The 18808-nt window shown below is 41.1% G+C and overlaps 3 protein-coding genes across 3 annotated transcripts; all 3 read left to right on the top strand.

The window, feature by feature from the left end:
• Positions 1 to 162: 162 nt before the first annotated feature.
• Positions 163 to 864, top strand: LOC139449073 (major curlin subunit-like). Its single transcript, XM_071230539.1, has one exon. The coding sequence runs from the start codon at positions 163 to 165 to the stop codon at positions 862 to 864; it is 702 nt and encodes a 233-aa protein (XP_071086640.1).
• A 6148-nt stretch (positions 865 to 7012) lies between these two features.
• LOC139447732 (uncharacterized) lies at positions 7013 to 15354 on the top strand. The gene is made up of 7 exons (XM_071229200.1): positions 7013 to 8098; positions 8540 to 8598; positions 10883 to 10931; positions 11475 to 11509; positions 11785 to 11863; positions 12256 to 12327; positions 13929 to 15354. Exons 1-7 carry the CDS (start codon positions 7018 to 7020, stop codon positions 14642 to 14644), a joined length of 2091 nt encoding a protein of 696 aa, XP_071085301.1. The 5' UTR covers positions 7013 to 7017; the 3' UTR covers positions 14645 to 15354.
• A 275-nt stretch (positions 15355 to 15629) lies between these two features.
• Positions 15630 to 18799, top strand: LOC139449074 (U1 small nuclear ribonucleoprotein 70 kDa-like). Its single transcript, XM_071230540.1, has 2 exons — positions 15630 to 15665; positions 17861 to 18799. The coding sequence occupies exons 1-2, from the start codon at positions 15630 to 15632 to the stop codon at positions 18797 to 18799; spliced, it is 975 nt and encodes a 324-aa protein (XP_071086641.1).
• The last annotated feature ends 9 nt before the right edge of the window (positions 18800 to 18808 follow it).

The following is an 18808-nucleotide window of genomic DNA, read 5'->3' on the forward strand; positions in this document are numbered from 1 at the left end:
TATTCCAGCAATATCAGGGTAGGGAACACCAGAAATGGGCTTCACATTTTAAACACACGTCGGGAATTGAACCGCCCAGCAGGTCTAGGGAAAGGGGTGACCTTGAATCATGCAGGTCAAGGAAAAGGGGTGACCTTGAATCATGCAGGTCTAGGGAAATGGATGACCTTGAATCAAGCAGGTCTGGGGAAAGTGATGACCTTGAATCAAGCAGGCCTAGAGAAAGGGTTGACCTTGAATCAAGCAGGTCTAGGGAAAGGGTTGACCTTGAATCAAGCAGGTCGAGGGAAAGGGGTGACCTTGAATCAAGCAGACATAGGGAAAGGAATGACCTTGAATCAAGCAGGCCTAGGGAAAGGGATGACCTTGAATCAAGCAGGTCTCGGGAAACGGATGACCACGAATCAAGCAGGTCTAGGGAAAGGGGTGACCTTGAATCATGCAGGTCAAGGAAAAGGGGTGACCTTGAATCATGCAGGTCTAGGGAAATGGATGACCTTGAATCAAGCAGGTCTGGGGAAAGTGATGACCTTGAATCAAGCAGGCCTAGAGAAAAGGTTGACCTTGAATCAAGCAGGTCTAGGGAAAGGGTTGACCTTGAATCAAGCAGGTCGAGGGAAAGGGATGACCTTGAATCAAGCAGGTCTGGGGAAAGGGATGACCTTGAATCAAGCAGGTCTAGGGAAATTGATGACCTTGAATCAAGCAGGTCTGGGGAAAGGGATGACCTTGAATCAAGCAGGTCTAGGGAAAGGGGTGACCTTGAATCCTGCAGGTCTAGGGAAAGGTGTGACCTTGAATCATGCAGGTCTAGGGAAATGGATGACCTTGAATCAAGCAGGTCGAGGGATAGGGATGCACTAAAGACATGTAGGTTTAGAGACAGAGACACTCTCAACAGGTCAAGGTACTTCAACTGCACAAAATACGAACCAAACACACATTTTCTAGTTTCTAAATAATGGTGATAATTTATGAATTAATTATGAGATTACACAGTAAACATATATCACAGGGTCTATGTACAATACACTTCAGGATGATTTTTGGCATCGTATGGGATGATTAACGGCCCAGGATCTTGAAGAAATATTCCACCTGAAACAAACAAGCCTCAGAAAGATAAAAATAACCTACTTCAGATGAAAAACAATGTTACGTTTGTAATACTTTGTAAAATATTTTCTGCATTTTAAGTCCATAACATTGCCTTTTACGCAGCATTAATATACATGAATTGGCAGAGAGAAACGTGGTATTCACAAGAAAATATCTTTAAAGTGACACCTTCCTACTACGGACAGTACTGTTCCCAATGAAATTGTCTGGATTAAAGATTCCTCATCTCAGAGTTCTGTCTATATTATATAGTGAAATTCCTGACAGACTTGTCCAGAAAGTCGGGTGTCCTGACTAAAAGGGTTTCACTGTACACACCAGTCTTGGGAATCTCACCCTTGTGTCTTTGGATATCAAATATATCACAATTAGTTGATAAAAGTTTCAACCTTTTATTGACTAGTGTTAATAAATTTGATATCAAAAGACACAAGGGTAGGATTTGATTTATCATCCAAAACCATTCTTACAACTTCTTCAGTTCATAACAGTTATACGTCATGTCTTAAGTTAAAAAAATACAGCCAACCAGTTTCAGTGACCAAGACTAGTGATATCATTAGATTATGATATCATGGTACCTGGACTGCAAAGCATCATAATGGAATTACATGGCAGTGATATCTCACTTGATCTCAGCAAAGAGATATTGCCTGGAAGCCAGTCTTTGAAGATGAACATTATCAACCAATCAACTGGTAGGCAACAACAATCACTTTTTATGATGTCACATTTGTTTAATGCCACAGCAAAATATTCCAGGTATACGACGACAGCCTGTAAATAATCAAGTCTGGACTAGACAATCAAGTCTATATTATGAGCAACGACCCACCCTATCGGAACACACTAACACCTCTGACCACCGTCAACTCTGACTACCGTCAACTCTGACCACCGTCAACTCTGACCACCGTCAACTCAGCCATCTTGTACTACAAGTATAGGTTGCTGAGAACCTATTCTAGGTGAGGTGAAATTGGGTTTAACGTCGCGTACAAGATTATTGCACTTATATAGCGACGTGCATGCACGTGTGTGTGTGTGTGTATGTGTGTGTGTGCTTGTACTAGTCCGGACTGATGTTGATTTATAGTGCTAGCACACTGAGATACCATGCCGCAGTTTAACATGAATACCCCACTCAGACACAGTATACTGACTCCGAGCTGATCAGACCTTGTTTTAGACAGTTCACAAAATATATTGAAACACACAGTTTTAGGTTTACAATATAATTAATCTAATCAAATATGGCGACAAAACCCTTTCCATATTCAATAGAAAAATCTTCATAAAACAGAGTCCAGCTATATCATAAGCATGTGCTTGTGAATCAATATCAAATAGTGATTATACCTGTCCTATCGATGGCACCCGTCACAAACACATGCAAAGGCAAGGTAAGATTCACCAGAATAAATACGGGAACATATAGGAATTGCATAACGCTTGAAAAGCTTTTGAGCAAGATCAGTATTTCGCTCTCTGACATCTCCAACTGTCTCTCCGATATCTGCTGAATGGGCCACTCATCTGTGTGTAATATGGGAGACGTTGTATAACTACTGTAAGGTTACACTGACCGTAGCACTCTTGGGCTATCTAACAACCAGACACACTGATAGTGTACATGAGAGTGGAAGGCAGGTGTCCGATAACATCAGGATCATCAGAGCGTAATGGAAATGTCGGTTTTCAGTTTATCTTATTTCATGCAGGACATGTTCGCCTGTGTCGTGTCTTGTTGAATCGTCATTTACGATTCGTTGAATTCATTGATTTAATGACGTAAGTCCCATGTAGCTAGTAGGGATTCTGTGACAAAGAAAGTCCACAGACCCTTATGGCTTGGTGTCAGGGGGAGAGTGTATATTCCTCATTATGTCTCCAAGTTTGTTTAATCGTCTGTTTCGCCAAAGTAATCGCGGAAGGACCGATGCTTCTGATCATTTTTAACAGAGGGATCAAATAGGATGTATTATCAGAAGCATTACTTGCAAATATTACCACATTCGAAAGAAACTGGATATAAATGACACACAGAATCTCACCCGAGCGTCCTTTGATATCAACTATATCAACATGAGTCGATAACAGTTGCGTGTTGATAAACTTAATACCAAAAGACACAATGGTGAGATTCTATTTATCATCTTATCAAACATTTTCAGTTTGTAAACAGTCTTAGGAAGTGTCATGAGTGTAAATGTATCGCTAATCAGCTTCAGTAGGAGAGAAAAAGTAGTCATGGTAATACACTCACACACACACACACACACACACACACACACACACACACACACACACACACACACACACACACACACACACACACACACACACACACACACACACACACATACACACACACACACACACACACACACTCACTGTCTTTTTATAAAAAAGCACAGGCTACACAAGTGGTTGGAGGGTCGCTGCCTTATTAGAATATTCAACCTGACAATATTTTAGTATTTGACACAATGACACTCATAGCAACAACATACATCACAGAACACATTCACAATCAATAAAAAAATCCTTAACTAAACACTAGGCTCCTGTCTAGCAGATGTCTACATAAGCGGCCAGCTAGCTGCGCGTACCACCAGGAGAACCGGTTTACAACTGTAGGTCACATTGACCTCAGCATGGCCCTTGAGCCACCACGACATACGCTGTTATCAGATGCACTGCGTCAAGCAGCATGTCGCTGTGTCGATCAACGTTCATCTACAACAAGAGGACATAGTGCCGTCTTTGACATAATCTAACCACAGCTATCAACCAAAAACATCAACTTTGTAAAATTACAAGGAAACTGGTAGGTTTTTGTCTATCTAAATCAGGCTTAAACAGAGCGTAATGGAAATGTCGGTGTTGAAGTCATGTGACCGCATTGCAGGACGTGCTCGCCCGCATGCTTTCACTGTATATATATGTAGTAAGTTTGCAGTGATTCATAATTCATGCATCTCCGAAAAAAAGCCTCTATTAGTGTTATTCCCCAACGTCCCATGATTGTCTCCATTAGTAATTCTGTGGCAGAGTTATTCCCCAACGACCCATGATTGTCTCCCTGTTGTGATTCTGTGGCAGTGTTATTCCCCAACGTCCCATGATTGTCTCCCTGTTGTGATTCAGTGGCAGAGTTATTCCCCAACGACCCATGATTGTCTCCATGTTTTGATTCTGTGGTAGAATTATTCCCCAACGCCCCATGATTGTCTCCCTGTTGTGATTCTGAGGCAGAGTTATTCCCCAACGCCCCATGATTGTCTCCCTGTGTTGTGATTCTGTGGCAGAGTTATTCCCCAAAGCCCCATGATTGTCTCCCTGTTGTGATTCTGTGGCAGAGGTATTCCCCAACGCCCCATGATTGTCTCCATGTTGTGATTCTGTGGCAGAGTTATTCCCCAACGTCCCATGATTGTCTCCCTGTTGTGATTCTGTGGCAGGGTTATTCCCCAACGTCCCACGATTGTCTCCATGTTGTGATTCTGAGGCAGAGTTATTACCCAACGCCCCATGATTGTCTCCATGTTGTGATTCTGTGGCAGAGTTATTCCCCAACGCCCCATGATTGTCTCCCTGTTGTGATTCCTAGGCAGAGTTATTCCCCAACGCCCCATGATTGTCTCCCTGTTGTGATTCTGAGGAAGAGTTATTCCCCAACGACCCATGATTGTCTCCCTGTTGTGATTCCTAGGCAGAGTTATTCCCCAACGTCCCACGATTGTCTCCCTGTTGTGATTCTGAGGAAGAGTTATTTCCCATCGCCCCATGATTGTCTCCCTGTTGTGATTCTGTGGCAGATTTATTCCCCAACGCCCCATGATTGTCTCCCTGTTGTGATTCCTAGGCAGAGTTATTCCCCAACGTCCCACGATTGTCTCCCTGTTGTGATTCTGAGGAAGAGTTATTTCCCATCGCCCCATGATTGTCTCCATGTTCTGATTCTGTGGCAGAGTTATTCCCCAACGTCCCATGATTGTCTCCATGTTGTGATTCTGAGGAAGAGTTATTCCCCAACGTCCCACGATTGTCTCCCTGTTGTGATTCTGAGGAAGAGTTATTCCCCAACGCCCCATGATTGTCTCCCTGTTGTGATTCTGAGGCAGAGTTATTCCCCAACGCCCCATGATTGTCTCCCTGTTGTGATTCTGTGGCAGAGTTATTCCCCAACGCCCCATGATTGTCTCCCTGTTGTGATTCTGAGGCAGAGTTATTCCCCAACGCCCCATGATTGTCTCCATGTTGTGATTCTGAGGCAGAGTTATTCCCCAACGCCCCATGATTGTCTCCCTGTTATCATTCTGAGGAAGAGTTATTCCCCAACGTCCCACGATTGTCTCCCTGTTGTGATTCTGAGGCAGAGTTATTCCCCAACGCCCCATGATTGTCTCCCTGTTGTGATTCTGAGGCAGAGTTATTCCAATACGCCCCATGATTGTTCCCCTGTTGTGATTCTGTGGCAGAGATATTCCCCAACGCCCCATGATTGTCTCCATGTTGTGATTCTGAGGCAGAGTTATTCCCCAACGCCCCATGATTGTCTCCATGTTGTGATTCTGAGGCAGAGTTATTCCCCAACGCCCCATGATTGTCTCCCTGTTGTGATTCTGAGGAAGAGTTATTCCCCAACGCCCCATGATTGTCTCCCTGTTGTGATTCTGAGGCAGAGTTATTCCCCAACGCCCCATGATTGTCTCCCTGTTGTGATTCTGTGGCAGAGTTATTCCCCAACGCCCCATGATTGTCTCCCTGTTGTGATTCTGAGGCAGAGTTATTCCCCAACGCCCCATGATTGTCTCCATGTTGTGATTCTGAGGCAGAGTTATTCCCCAACGCCCCATGATTGTCTCCCTGTTATCATTCTGAGGAAGAGTTATTCCCCAACGTCCCACGATTGTCTCCCTGTTGTGATTCTGAGGCAGAGTTATTCCCCAACGCCCCATGATTGTCTCCCTGTTGTGATTCTGAGGCAGAGTTATTCCAATACGCCCCATGATTGTTCCCCTGTTGTGATTCTGTGGCAGAGATATTCCCCAACGCCCCATGATTGTCTCCATGTTGTGATTCTGAGGCAGAGTTATTCCCCAACGCCCCATGATTGTCTCCATGTTGTGATTCTGAGGCAGAGTTATTCCCCAACGCCCCATGATTGTCTCCATGTTGTGATTCTGAGGCAGAGTTATTCCCCAACGACCCATGATTGTCTCCATGTTGTGATTCTGAGGCAGAGTTATTCCCCAACGACCCATGATTGTCTCCATGTTGTGATTCTGAGGCAGAGTTATTCCCCAACGCCCCATGATTGTCTCCATGTTGTGATTCTGTGGCAGAGTTATTCTCCAACGCCCCATGATTGTCTCCATGTTGTGATTCTGAGGCAGAATTATTCCCCAACACCCCATGATTGTTCCCCTGTTGTGATTCTGTCGCAGAGATATTCCCCAACGCCCCATGATTGTCTCCTGGTGGGATTCTCCATATGGGGTTACACGATGCCGTCATACAGATGTCCTATTGTCAACATATCTATATAATCACTCATGCCATATGTTATGAACAAACAAAGTAATTAGACTGTTGAAAAAATAAAGAAAGAAATAGCCTGCCAAGAAAACCAAAAATTAAATAAAAACATATCTTGTTTTGTATCAGTATCTAAAAACATATCTTATCTCGCTAAAAATCCCATTTTATCTATATGTGTATACAACAAGTGCAAAAACTGAAACGTCTTCGATTTCTTGTTGGTAAAAAATGTCAAAGACAAAAAAAGTTGTTTTCCCATTCCACACAAGCACGTCTTATTCACTATTTACTCAGCAACTTCTCACAGTTACGATGTTATGGGTTTCACCTTCTAGAGTTACAGTTGAAGATATGGACCATTTCCCTAAGTGCAGCATTTGCAAGCAACAGTTTTGCTACCAAGGACCACATCCCTGGTTGCTGCCATGTCTACATGCTGTATGCAAGGTCTGTCTTTCTGCTGCTGAGACAGGGGCGTTGAAATGCTCGTCTTGTCACAAAGAATTTGATAGAGAAGAACACAAGTTCCCAGAGGACAAGGTCAGGGCAAGAGACATCTTCAATCTGACTGTCCTTCATCGTCCATCCGAGTTGCAATGCACTAACAAACAAGATGGCGGACAGGCTGTCGTGTGGTGTAAACAGTGCGAGGCTCTGTTTTGTGAAAACTGTCAAGTGGCTCACAGTGATTTCAAAATCACAAAAGGTCACACAGTTCAGACAATCGACCAAGTGGCACAAGATGGAGTCTCCATCGAAGCCAAGGATGCTGTTTGCTCCACACACCAAAGGCCTGTTGATGTCTATGATGCGACATGTGGAGTTCTGATATGTTCCAGGTGTACACGTGGCGATCATGCTGGTCATGACGTGCAAGAAGTCGACGAAGCATTTCAATCCAAGCAACTTGAAATGAAAACGAAACATAATCAACTGTTGATCCATCAAGAATCCTTAAATGAATCCATTCTACAGATGAACAGCATTGAAAAAAGGGTTGATGAGAAATGCTGTTCCCTGCAAACGTTGAAAGTTCACACAATGTCTGAACTGAAGTCTTTAGTCAACCAGAGAGAGAAGGAACTTGACCTTGACCTGAGCACCTGCTTTGAGCACATCAGAGATGGAGCCAGGGAGAAGCAGCAGGAACTGGAAACGTCCCAGATGTCCCTGAACACCTCCCTGGACTACATAGAGAAGGCCTTGACCTTGACACCAGTAGAGTACCTGGAGCTCCAGGACACCATGATACAGAGCGTGGACTCCTGTCTCTCTGAGCACGTGTCTGCCATGAAGCGGCAGGAAGCAGCAGCAGGTGTTGCGTTCTCCAGACAGGGTCTCCAGAGTCTCAAGACTGACATTGCCTCCTTTGGATGCTTCCTTACATCATCGGACCAGGAATCCCAGGCCAATCAGCAACAGGATAATCAAGGTAAGTCTTGAGCCTGACCACCCGATCCCATTAGTCGCCTCTTAGACAAGCATAATCACCTTTTGCGGTAAGTATGGTAATGCTGAAGACCTATTCTAACCCGGATCTTTACGGGTCTCTGACCTTTAGTGTACGATATCAGATCATCGCTATACCTGAAGCTCAGTCAAGTTAAGCTTGCCTTGCTTTGCTAATCCGAGCAGAAATTTCACATATTGTTTTCTCAATAATCTTCAGATGACATTTGCTTTCATTTGTGACAAATTGTCCTGAACTTCTGAAAATAGATATGCAGTTTTATCTATGGTCACCGCGTTTAGTCACAAATGAACCAACGAATGAAGTTTTGTCTTACGATTGTCATGTGGGATAGTAGTGTACAAAGTTGAAAACTCAAATGTTTTAATATAATTGAACTTTGTGCATATATTTTGTATGTAGGTACATTCCTGCAGAACAAGTTTGAACATCTGCAGAGAAAGAACCATGAGCTTGAGATGGTGAGTCTAAAGGAATCAAAATGTTTTCCCCAGCTAAAAAGAAGAAATCATTAGCCACTTGTCAGTAAGGCGGAAGAGATTATGTATTATGATTTGTGTTGTTACAAGCAGTTTCATTTATGAAGTTTTAAAATGTCGGGTGTTCATCAAAAATCTTAAATGATGAGCTACTATATCTTAGCTACAAAAATAATATAGGATATTTCATGTGTCATGTCTCGTGACGGGGGAAAGGAGATATTTTCCCTCGTGGCTATGCACTCGTGAAAGTATCTCCTTCCCCCCCTGTCACTCGATGAGAGAAACATGATATTTCACGAGACATGAAATATCCCATTTATGATATACTTTTTGTGTAGTTGTCTACCGGAAAATTAAATTACTTCATTAAAAACGTAAAATCTTGAAACATAAATTCTCCCTACCAAAAACACAGGGACGCGTACGGTTCATCTCCCCTTTCGTGTTTGCCAAATTTTAAACAACATAAATAAAGTACAAAAATATATTTAGGGTCACAAACCTTCTTTATCATACATTTAGATATGATGTATACAAAATCAACTGAAAATCGAAATGAACTGTCTGGAGTGGGTGAGTGGGTGAGTATGGTTTTACGCCGCTTTTAGCAATATTCCAGCAATATCACGGCGGGGGACACCAGAAATGGGCTTCACACATTGTACCCATGTCGGGAATCGAACCCGGGTCTTCAGCGTGACGAGCGAACGCTTTAACCACTAGGCTACCCGACCGCCCCTGTCTGGAGTGACAAGTTAAATGAGAAAATTACAGTTAATAACGAAACAATTCGAGAGAATAACAAACGGCAAGAAGTGATATTAACTTAATAAATGACCATCTGTCATTATTTTGCCTTGTCAATGTGGAACTAACGTAAAAAGGACGTCAACAGTTTGTGCATGGGATAAAGGGAGACAATTAAAGAGGAGTAACTCGTGTAAGACAATACTTCCGTCAAAGTGTTATGTTCACTGTAGTGAAATATCAGGCGTAATTTTCACTGCAGTGAAATATCAAGTGTTATGTTCACTTTGGTGAAATATTAAGTAATATGTTCACTGTTGTGAAATATCAAGTGTTATGTTCACTGTAGTGAAAATATAAAGTGTTGTGTTCACTGCAGTGAAAATATCGAGTGTTATGTTGACTGTACATAGTGAAATATCAAGTGTCATGTTGACTGTACATAGTTAAATATCACTTGTTATGTTGACTGTACATAGTGAAATATCAAGCGTTATGTCCACTATAGAGAAATATAAAGTGTTATGTTGACTGTACATAGTGAAATATCAAGTGTCATGTTGACTGTACATAGTGAAATGTCAAGTGTTTTGTTGACTGTACATAGTGAAATATCAAGTGTTATGTCCACTGTAGAGAAATATCAAGTGTCATGTTGACTGTACAGAGTGAAATATCAAGTGTTATGTTGACTGCAGTGAAATATCAAGTGTCATGTTGACTGTACATAGTGAAATATCAAGTGTCATGTTGACTGTAGTTAAATATCAAGTGTTATGTTGACTGTACATAGTGAAATATCAAGTGTTATGTTGACTGTACATAGTGAAATATCAAGTGTCATGTTGACTGTACATAGTGAAATATCAAGTGTTATGTTGACTGTAGTGAAATATCAAGTGTCATATTGACTGTAGTGAAATATCACGTGTTATGTTGACTGCAGTGAAATATCAAGTGTTATGTTGACTGTACATAGTGAAATATCAAGTGTTATGTTGACTGTACATAGTGAAATATCAAGTGTTATGTTGACTGTACATAGTGAAATATCAAGTGTCATGTTGACTGTACATAGTGAAATATCAAGTGTAATGTTGACTGTACATAATGAAATATCAAGTGTTATGTTGACTGAAGTGAAATAACAAGCGTTATGTTGACTGTACATAGTGAAATATCAAGTGTTATGTTGACTGTACATAGTGAAATATCAAGTGTCATGTTGACTGTAGAGAAATATCAAGTGTTATATTGACTGTACATTGTGAAATATCAAGCGTTATGTTAACTGTACATAGTGAAATATCAAGTGTTTTGTTGACTGTACATAGTGAAATCTCACGTGTTATGTTGACTGCAGTGAAATATCACGTGTTATGTTCACTGTAGTGAAATATCAAGTGTTATGTTCACTGCAGTGAAATATCAAGTGTTATCACTTGTCTCAACTTCAGAAACCTCAACCTTTCACACTGAAGTATATTTCAATTTAATTTATTTCTCATTTTTACAGACACAGAAAATGTTGAAAGAAAAACTAACGACTGGGGAGGAAGAGAAAGGTAATGGAGAACAAATGCAATATACTTATTCCAGGATGTTAGTTTCACAAACACCTGTCACATCTCGCCTTCAAATAACTGCAGTAGTTGAGATGCCCGCTCCCCTGTGTTCACCCCCTGGCAACAATGTTACCCTGTCTGTCCGTGTATGAATTTAGTCCCCCAAGATCGTGAATAGCGGGAGGGAAGTCATGGGACATTCAGGGACAATAACAGGGAGTAATCATCGGAGGCACGTGATCAGCTATATGTCTGACCTGTGTTGTCAGAGTATGAAATGTCAAGAAATTTTGAATTATCAACAAATCATGAATTGTTTTAGACATTGTTGAAATATATACCTGCCAAAGTACATGAGTTGAAAAACTTTCGATATTTCACAAATTTTGTCATTTTGTGTGGACACATGTTATTATTATTATATTTTAGAACGGGCATGTCTCGGGGATGTCCTGGTGATTATAAATAGAATATAGGGCATGAAAGAGAAATAAAATATACGGAGTTTGCGATTGTCTGGGACGTACTTTGGTTATATTTCAGACCTAGCACAGAAACAGCTTCAGGCGAGATGTGATGTAAGTATCTGTAACGCTGGTCCTTGGACAGGCGTGTTGACGTCTCAGCAATAACCAGTATACGATAACAGTAACAGCGTCAGATACAATCCTTCATGTCACTGTTAATTTACGCTTTAAGACGAATGAAGGAACGAACGATCCAGCGAGCAAACGAACGAACAAACGAACACAAAACACCCCCAATTCTAAACTTTTAAAAACCTCAGTTCGTACATGGACATTTTACGGTTGTTGTTTCCATCATCACATGCTAATTGTTGTTGTGTGTTTAGACGATAACATCTCTGGAGAAGGAAGTGAAAACACAACAAAGAACAATATACACATTTAAGGAGCTGGCAGAGAAAATAGGTTGGTATGGTTTGTTAAAGTCACTATTCTTAAAGAGGAATGTTTGTTTTGGTCTTGGTTTGGACGAAGAGAGCAGGTGGTTGTATAAAGAGTGTATTGTCTAGATCTATTCCTAACGACTGTAAAACTATAGTAATCATTGCGATAGAATATGTCCAATGTGTGGAGTGAGTGAGTGTGTATGGTTTTACGCCGCTTTTAGCAATTTTCCATCAATATCACGGCTCATTGTACCCATGTCGGGAATCGAACCCCATTTATGTGTGTAAAATATATTAATAATTAACAATAATGGAATATATTGTAATACGAATTGTATAGTTATGGTCACAATCAATGTGGACGATATATCACTTATGTGTTATTTAACAGTAGATAACGACATGTTCCAGGTGTGAGGCTGACCAGTGACTTGACCTTAGTCAGTAGTCAGTATACAACCGACGTGCCTGTCAAACTCAACTGTAAGTATACAACGAATATCATAGCATATATATAACGTCAATGCCAGGTAATAACCAGTCTCGATTTTCTACCATCATAGATTCCATGGAGGGTTAAAGGCAAAATAGCAATGAAAATTATATAAATGGTTTACTGACAATCAGTGAAAATACCAGGTGTTCGCAAAAAGGGTAAGCATGACCCGAACACCCGCGAACGCCACTCATACACTTTGCAAAAAATAGATATTTGTTTGATGTCTGACGACCGTCAGACGCTGCACAGCAGTTTCACAAAATTGAACTTGGTTCTTTCTGATATTCCAATATATCAAGCAATTCCTTTGGGTTTTTGAGAATCCACGTGGTATTAAGAGAGTATTTATGGATGTCAACTTCTTTATTTTGAGGAACACAATGTTTCGGACTGTATGCTTACTCCTTCATGTGGAGGACGGAGAGGGTTGTTCCCATTCAGTCACATGGTATTAATTCCACGTGTCTCAAATGCACTCTGTGAATATAAGGAAGTGAATATAAAGCCGAGTGTATAAAAGGATTATGGTTAATCGTTGAGACAGGGATTTGGTGGCTGAACCCAGCATATAGCTTTCTTTGTACGGTGGATGCTTAGGGGGGAGCTTTGGATGAAATCCAAGACAAAAGAGGAATGGACATGTCTTCAGGTTTCAGAGTTATGTCGAAACTTGGAAGTACTGATGCATGGTTTTGGTATATGTTTCCTCAGTAAACACTGGCCTTCTATGTGGCATTGTTTGATAAAAAGAAATAATGTTGAGATGCTGATATATATCGGCTATATGTTATTTGATGCCTTATCAGGGGAAACAGTGACAAACTTTTCACGAAGGGCTGCCATTCATTGGATGACATCTGGCTGTGACAAAATAGGTTCATTCCAATCCTGTTTCCTCTTTGTCATTTGTGCATAAACAAACAACCTTATTGCAACCTGTCAGTTTCACTCATAATTTTAATTAATATATACAGTACTTAATAAAGAATTAATTCAAATCTCTTATCTCTATCCAACATGTTTTGACATAAAAGACACTTAAAGTAGTTATGTGTTTGTCCTTTGAAGAAAAGCTATGATATAAAACCAGAAGTGTTGTATATCATGTAATCCTGACTATTGCCAATGATTTAGGAATATAAACATGTACAGTAAAGTACGGTTATAACGAACTCAAAGGGACTACTAATTTTAGTTCGTTATAACCGGAGTTCGTTATAAGCATATATACAGCATAACTACAGCAAATAGTCGGGACCAAAAACGTAAGCTCGTTATATCCATCAGTTCGTTATAAGCGTGTTCGTTATAACCGTAGTTTACTGTATTTGTTTCAACACAGTTAAAACCATTAATCTTAAGCGAATGTGTTTATACGTTAATATTTTAATGGCTGATTATGAAGAACTTTTTCCTAAAATTATTTTATATTTCATTTCGTTCTCAACTGTTCTGCTATTGCCTACGAATCCGTCTTTTGTATGTATTGCACACATCACAATGCAAGTTTTAGGGAGTTATATATCTCAAACGCCACAGTAGCACTCACAGCTATTTGCAGTTAAGTCAATTTGTCTTTTAATAGGTCCACCACTCATGTTTGATGTCGGGCGGGCAAACTTCGATCTGGTTGAAGTCACTGAGAGACACATGGTCAACCACCCTGCTCGCAACCCGCCATCCACCACGAGGAAGTTAAACAGGTACAGCGGAACTTGCGGCTCCATGACCCTTCCTTACACGCTATCCTCTGCACCTGTCACTACTTCCGGGTCCTTCCAAGGTCATGGTCAACTTGTTCCCTCATATTCCCACGTGTCTTCTGACCCAACAGATCCGTACTACTTTCAGGCTCATGCTAAGATAACACAAACAGCAGCAAAAATACAAACAACTATATTTGAAATTGTATTGATTGAGCCATCTAACGCTGATACAAAAGAGCTTATATGTGATAATGATAGATGTGGAGTAAAAGTCGGCTACTGTAACACTTACAAAACAATATGCACAAAATGTGATAATTCTTATCACTGTTTTGATAAGCCATTTGACAACAAGCCAGGAGTGTGGATGCTGACGTATGGCGTCGTGTATGATGCAGTGAGGGGGAGAGTGGCATTCATTGATGTCAACAAGGAGAGGATACTTATATCACAGTCCCTCAAGCGTGCCCAACTTCTCCCCATGTTTGGCGTCAAGCAGAGTGAGGAGTTTACAGTTGAGATGACCTTGATGGAGGTGAAGGACAAGGACATCAGTGCAAGGTTACGTGGTGTCATTCAACAAGCTCTCCAATGAACACACAAGGAACCTAACCTGCCTATCAAAACACATCGACTAACCAATCCGAGTATCCGAACAGTATTTTAGTTATATTCCTACGACCTGTCGGCCTGGTGTGGGAGGAGAGCCCCAAGTGATGCAGGTCTAAGACGTTTACCACTTTTGTGAATCCATGCAGTTAATATGTTAAGGATAAAACACTAACCTGTTCTGGTTGAAAATGTAAAACGTTGCTCGCAATTTTACACTCACAACCCAAACCGTGGCATGTTTTATCCAAAGTGTGAACCGTTTACATCATGAAACAACAGAAAAAAATAAGAAAACATCAAGATATCTTTTGTGAAACAACACAATGTGTCGCGGTATAATATCGATCAAAGAGTCCTAGAGCAAAAACCACGTGCAGCATGGACACAACTAAGTCATGACATGTAAAATTGAAAAACATTTCATCACCTGCCTTGGCGGGAAAACACTAAGTTATAAAACTAAACACAATATGTGAAGTTGCAGGTCCGAGTCCCGTCATCCATAATGAAAAACATTCATTTCTTGTCTTCAATTTTAGAACATTGAAAGTCCAAATTTCATCTGCTACTCAGCTCATAAGGTCTTACTTCTAACGGTAAACCCTCATACAAGGTCTTACTAGGAAAAAGTAAAAAAACCTGAGGTTATTACGAGATAGGAAGATGCCTACAATACAATAGCAAGTCAGCAAGCTTACAACTGTAAATAAAAAAGAAGCTTATTGTCCTTCTATTTACACCTTTAGCAATGTATTTATGCCATAAAGGTTGTCTTACCATTGTATAACATGTACTCTGACTAAAACCAATGTGTTCCTGGCACAAGTTGACTGTCCTTGACCTTGAAGTCTTTATGCCACACTCTAATTCCATGACACATGTTTCAATGACATGATCGAGTCTAGTCCTTCACAGACTGGTAGGTATAATTATTCCCGGATTAATTCGAATTACCCATACAGTAGAACATGGATACAATGAACCGCAAGGGACCAGAGAAATCAGTTTGTTATATCCGGTGTTCATTATATAAGTTTTCGCTCGGAAACGTCCGCCATCACGAATCCAATCAGTGAATATTTCACCTGTCATCTAAGCTTTTGTGTTGGTACGGTAGGTGACAGGCATGCTTCTCACATTCTTAAAACACCAAGGTTTCTGAGATTTTCCAATGACAATCAATTTAAGTTTATTTTAAGTTATTCTGTCAAATTCCATTGCAATGTCTTTCTTGGTTTTTATGCCGACATGGGTACAATGTGTGAAGCCAATTTCTAGTGTCCCCCGCCGTGATATTGTTGGAATATTGCTAAAAGCGTCGTAAAACCATACTCACCCACTCTTACTGACACTTTGACACAATCTTGTAAAATGTATATGTCTAATGTTTGTTTTACAGACAAGATTACATGTATTTCCCAATGACTATGTCAGATATATGTAGGTACCGTATTCAGTGTCAGTGTTAAAATATTTCTGGATAATGATGGCGACTGAGTGGTGTATTGTTGCTTTAACCAGCATTCAAGGTACATCTTTGTGTGTCAGGTAATCAGAACAGTCCAAAATGGGCAGGGTATATATACTGTTTGTTTGTTGTTTAACCCTGCACTCACCAACATTCTAGCTTATATCACAGCGGTCTGAAAATAATCAAGTCTGGACCAGATAATCCAGTGATTGACATCATGAGCATCGATCTACGCAATTAGTATTCGATGACATGCATCAACTAAGTAAGCGAGTCTGACCACCCGATCCCGTTAGTTGCCTCTTACGATAAGCATGGTTGCTGAAGAACAATTCCAATCGGTGTTTTCATGATGACAACACAAGGATCATACTTAAAGAAGTTACCATATTATTATGTGATATTATGAATATTATCTGGAATTGAACTCAATACATTACTTGATAAGTAAACAACTGTAGATATGACGGTATGCAATATAAGACAAAGCATCAACGGAAGTGATTTACATGGAGTTTGTAAGGCACCGAAAATTCAAGTTGTTGGGAGTTTGGTTATTGTGCATTTATAATACATTCGAACAATTTGAAATAATGATCTCAATAAACATTGTCCTATATGTCAGGACCCGTGAAGATTCCGGGGTAGAATAGGTCTTCAGCAACCCATACTTGCCGTAAAAGGCGACTATGCTTGTCGTAAAAGGCGACTTACGGGATCGGGTGGTCAGACTTGCTGACTTGGTTGATACATGTCATCGATCCCAATTGTGTGGATCGATGCTCATGATGTCAATTACTGGATTGTCTCATCCAGACTTGATTATTTTACAGACCGCCTTCATATAGCTGGTATATTGATGAGTGCGGCGTTAAACAACAAACCAACCAACCAACCTATATGTCAGACCTAGTGGTACCTGTGTTGTTATAGTATCGCATTACTTTTTAAAGTGTCATCACAGTGAAGTTAAAACTGCCGTGGATGATTACATTATATATGAGCTGAACACCCCCAGATACGTGTTGATGGACCTGTACTTGTCAACTTGCTGAAACTCCCGTAATGTCATCATTTCATCAGCCTATTTCATGACCCTGAACCTTGTGATTTTCTCCAAGTTGCAACCTCACAAGATTGTGAAGATGAGTGCCATCATTAGAATATGGCAAACATGATTTATCAACAGAATGCATAATTACTGCACAAAGAAGCATTGCTTGCACATTAAAACACCAGCTTGGTAGATGTCTTGAGTATCATTGAGCGAACTTGTAATTCCTCAAAACATTCTTTTGTGTGGTTACTTTTACACACATAATGCCAAGCAAGTTGGAAATATACAAAATCACTGTCTGATATTAGTTATTTCTGCGAGTCACGTTTGTTCGGCACGCCCAAGACCCAGGTTCGATTCCCAACATAGGTACAATGTGTGAAGCTCATTTCTGGTGTTCCCTGCAGTGATATTGCTGGAATATTGCTAAAAGCGACGTAAAACCATAATCACTAACACATTGTGGTCTTTAGCAATATTCCAGCAATATCAGGGTAGGGAACACCAGAAATGGGCTGCACATTTTAAACACACGTCGGGAATCGAACCCGGGTCTTCGGTGTGACGAGTGAATGCTTTAACCACTAGGCTGCCTGACCCCCCAGCAGGTCTGTGGAAAGGGATGACCTTGAATCAAGCAGGTCCAAGGAAAGGGTTGACCTTGAATCTAGCGGGTCTTGGTCAAAGGATGGCCTCGCATCAAGCAGGTCGAGGAAAGGGATGACCTTGAATCAAGCAGTTTGAGGGAAAGGGATGACCTTGAGTCAAGCAGGTCGAGGGAAAGGGATGACCTTGAGTCAAGCAGGTCGAGGGAAAGGGATGACCTTGAGTCAAGCAGGTCGAGGGAAAGGGATGACCTTGAGTCAAGCAGGTCTTGGGAAAGGGATGACCTTGAATCCAGCAGGCCTAGGGAAAGGGATGACCTTGAATCAAGCATGTCTAGGGAAAGGGATGACCTTGAATCAAGCAGGTCTAGGGAAAGGGATGACCTTGAGTCAAGCAGTTTGAGGGAAAGAGATGACCTTGAATCAAGCAGGTCGAGGGAAAGGGATGACATTGAGTCAAGCAGGTCTAGGGAAAGGGATGACCTTGAATCAAGCAGGTCGAGGGAAAGGGATGACAATGAGTCAAGCAAGTCGAGGGAAAGGGATGACCTTGAATCAAGCAGGCCTAGGGAAAGGGATGACCTTGAGTCAAGCAGTTTGAGGGAAAGGGATGACCTTGAATCAAGCATGTCTAGGGAAAGGGATGACCTTGAATCAAGCAGGTCTAGGGAAACGGATGACCTTGAATCAAGCAGGTCGAGGGAAAGGGATGACCTTGAATCAAGCAGGCCTAGGGAAAGGGATGACCTTGAATCAAGCAGGCCTAGGGAAAGGGATGACCTTGAATCAAGCAGGTCGAGGGAAAGGGATGACCTTGAATCAAGCAGGTCTAGGGAAAGGGATGACCTTGAGTCAAGCAGGCCTAGGGAAAGGGATGACCTTGAGTCAAGCAGGTCTAGGGATAGGGATGCACTAAAGACAAGTAGGTTTAGAGACAGAGACACTCTCAACAGGTCAAGGTACTTCAACTGCACAAAATACGAACCAAACACACATTTTCTATAAAGTCTGTAT

Source organism: Haliotis cracherodii, unplaced genomic scaffold (assembly GCF_022045235.1).
Source record: "Haliotis cracherodii isolate W230 unplaced genomic scaffold, xgHalCrac1.p SCAF_7, whole genome shotgun sequence".
NCBI classification, from domain to species: Eukaryota; Metazoa; Mollusca; class Gastropoda; order Lepetellida; family Haliotidae; genus Haliotis; species Haliotis cracherodii.

Coding starts and splice junctions, on each gene's coding strand:
- LOC139447732 (XM_071229200.1), top strand. CDS start 7,018: ATGGACCATTTCCCTAAGTGCAGCATTTGCAAGCAACAGTTTTGCTAC. Junction 11,510..11,784: donor AGCTTCAGGCGAGATGTGAT/GTAAGTATCTGT, acceptor TTGTGTGTTTAG/ACGATAACATCTCTGGAGAA. Junction 11,864..12,255: donor GGAGCTGGCAGAGAAAATAG/GTTGGTATGGTT, acceptor GACATGTTCCAG/GTGTGAGGCTGACCAGTGAC.
- LOC139449073 (XM_071230539.1), top strand. CDS start 163: ATGACCTTGAATCAAGCAGGTCTGGGGAAAGTGATGACCTTGAATCAA.
- LOC139449074 (XM_071230540.1), top strand. CDS start 15,630: ATGGATACAATGAACCGCAAGGGACCAGAGAAATCA. Junction 15,666..17,860: donor GCAAGGGACCAGAGAAATCA/GTTTGTTATATC, acceptor CCTTGAATCTAG/CGGGTCTTGGTCAAAGGATG.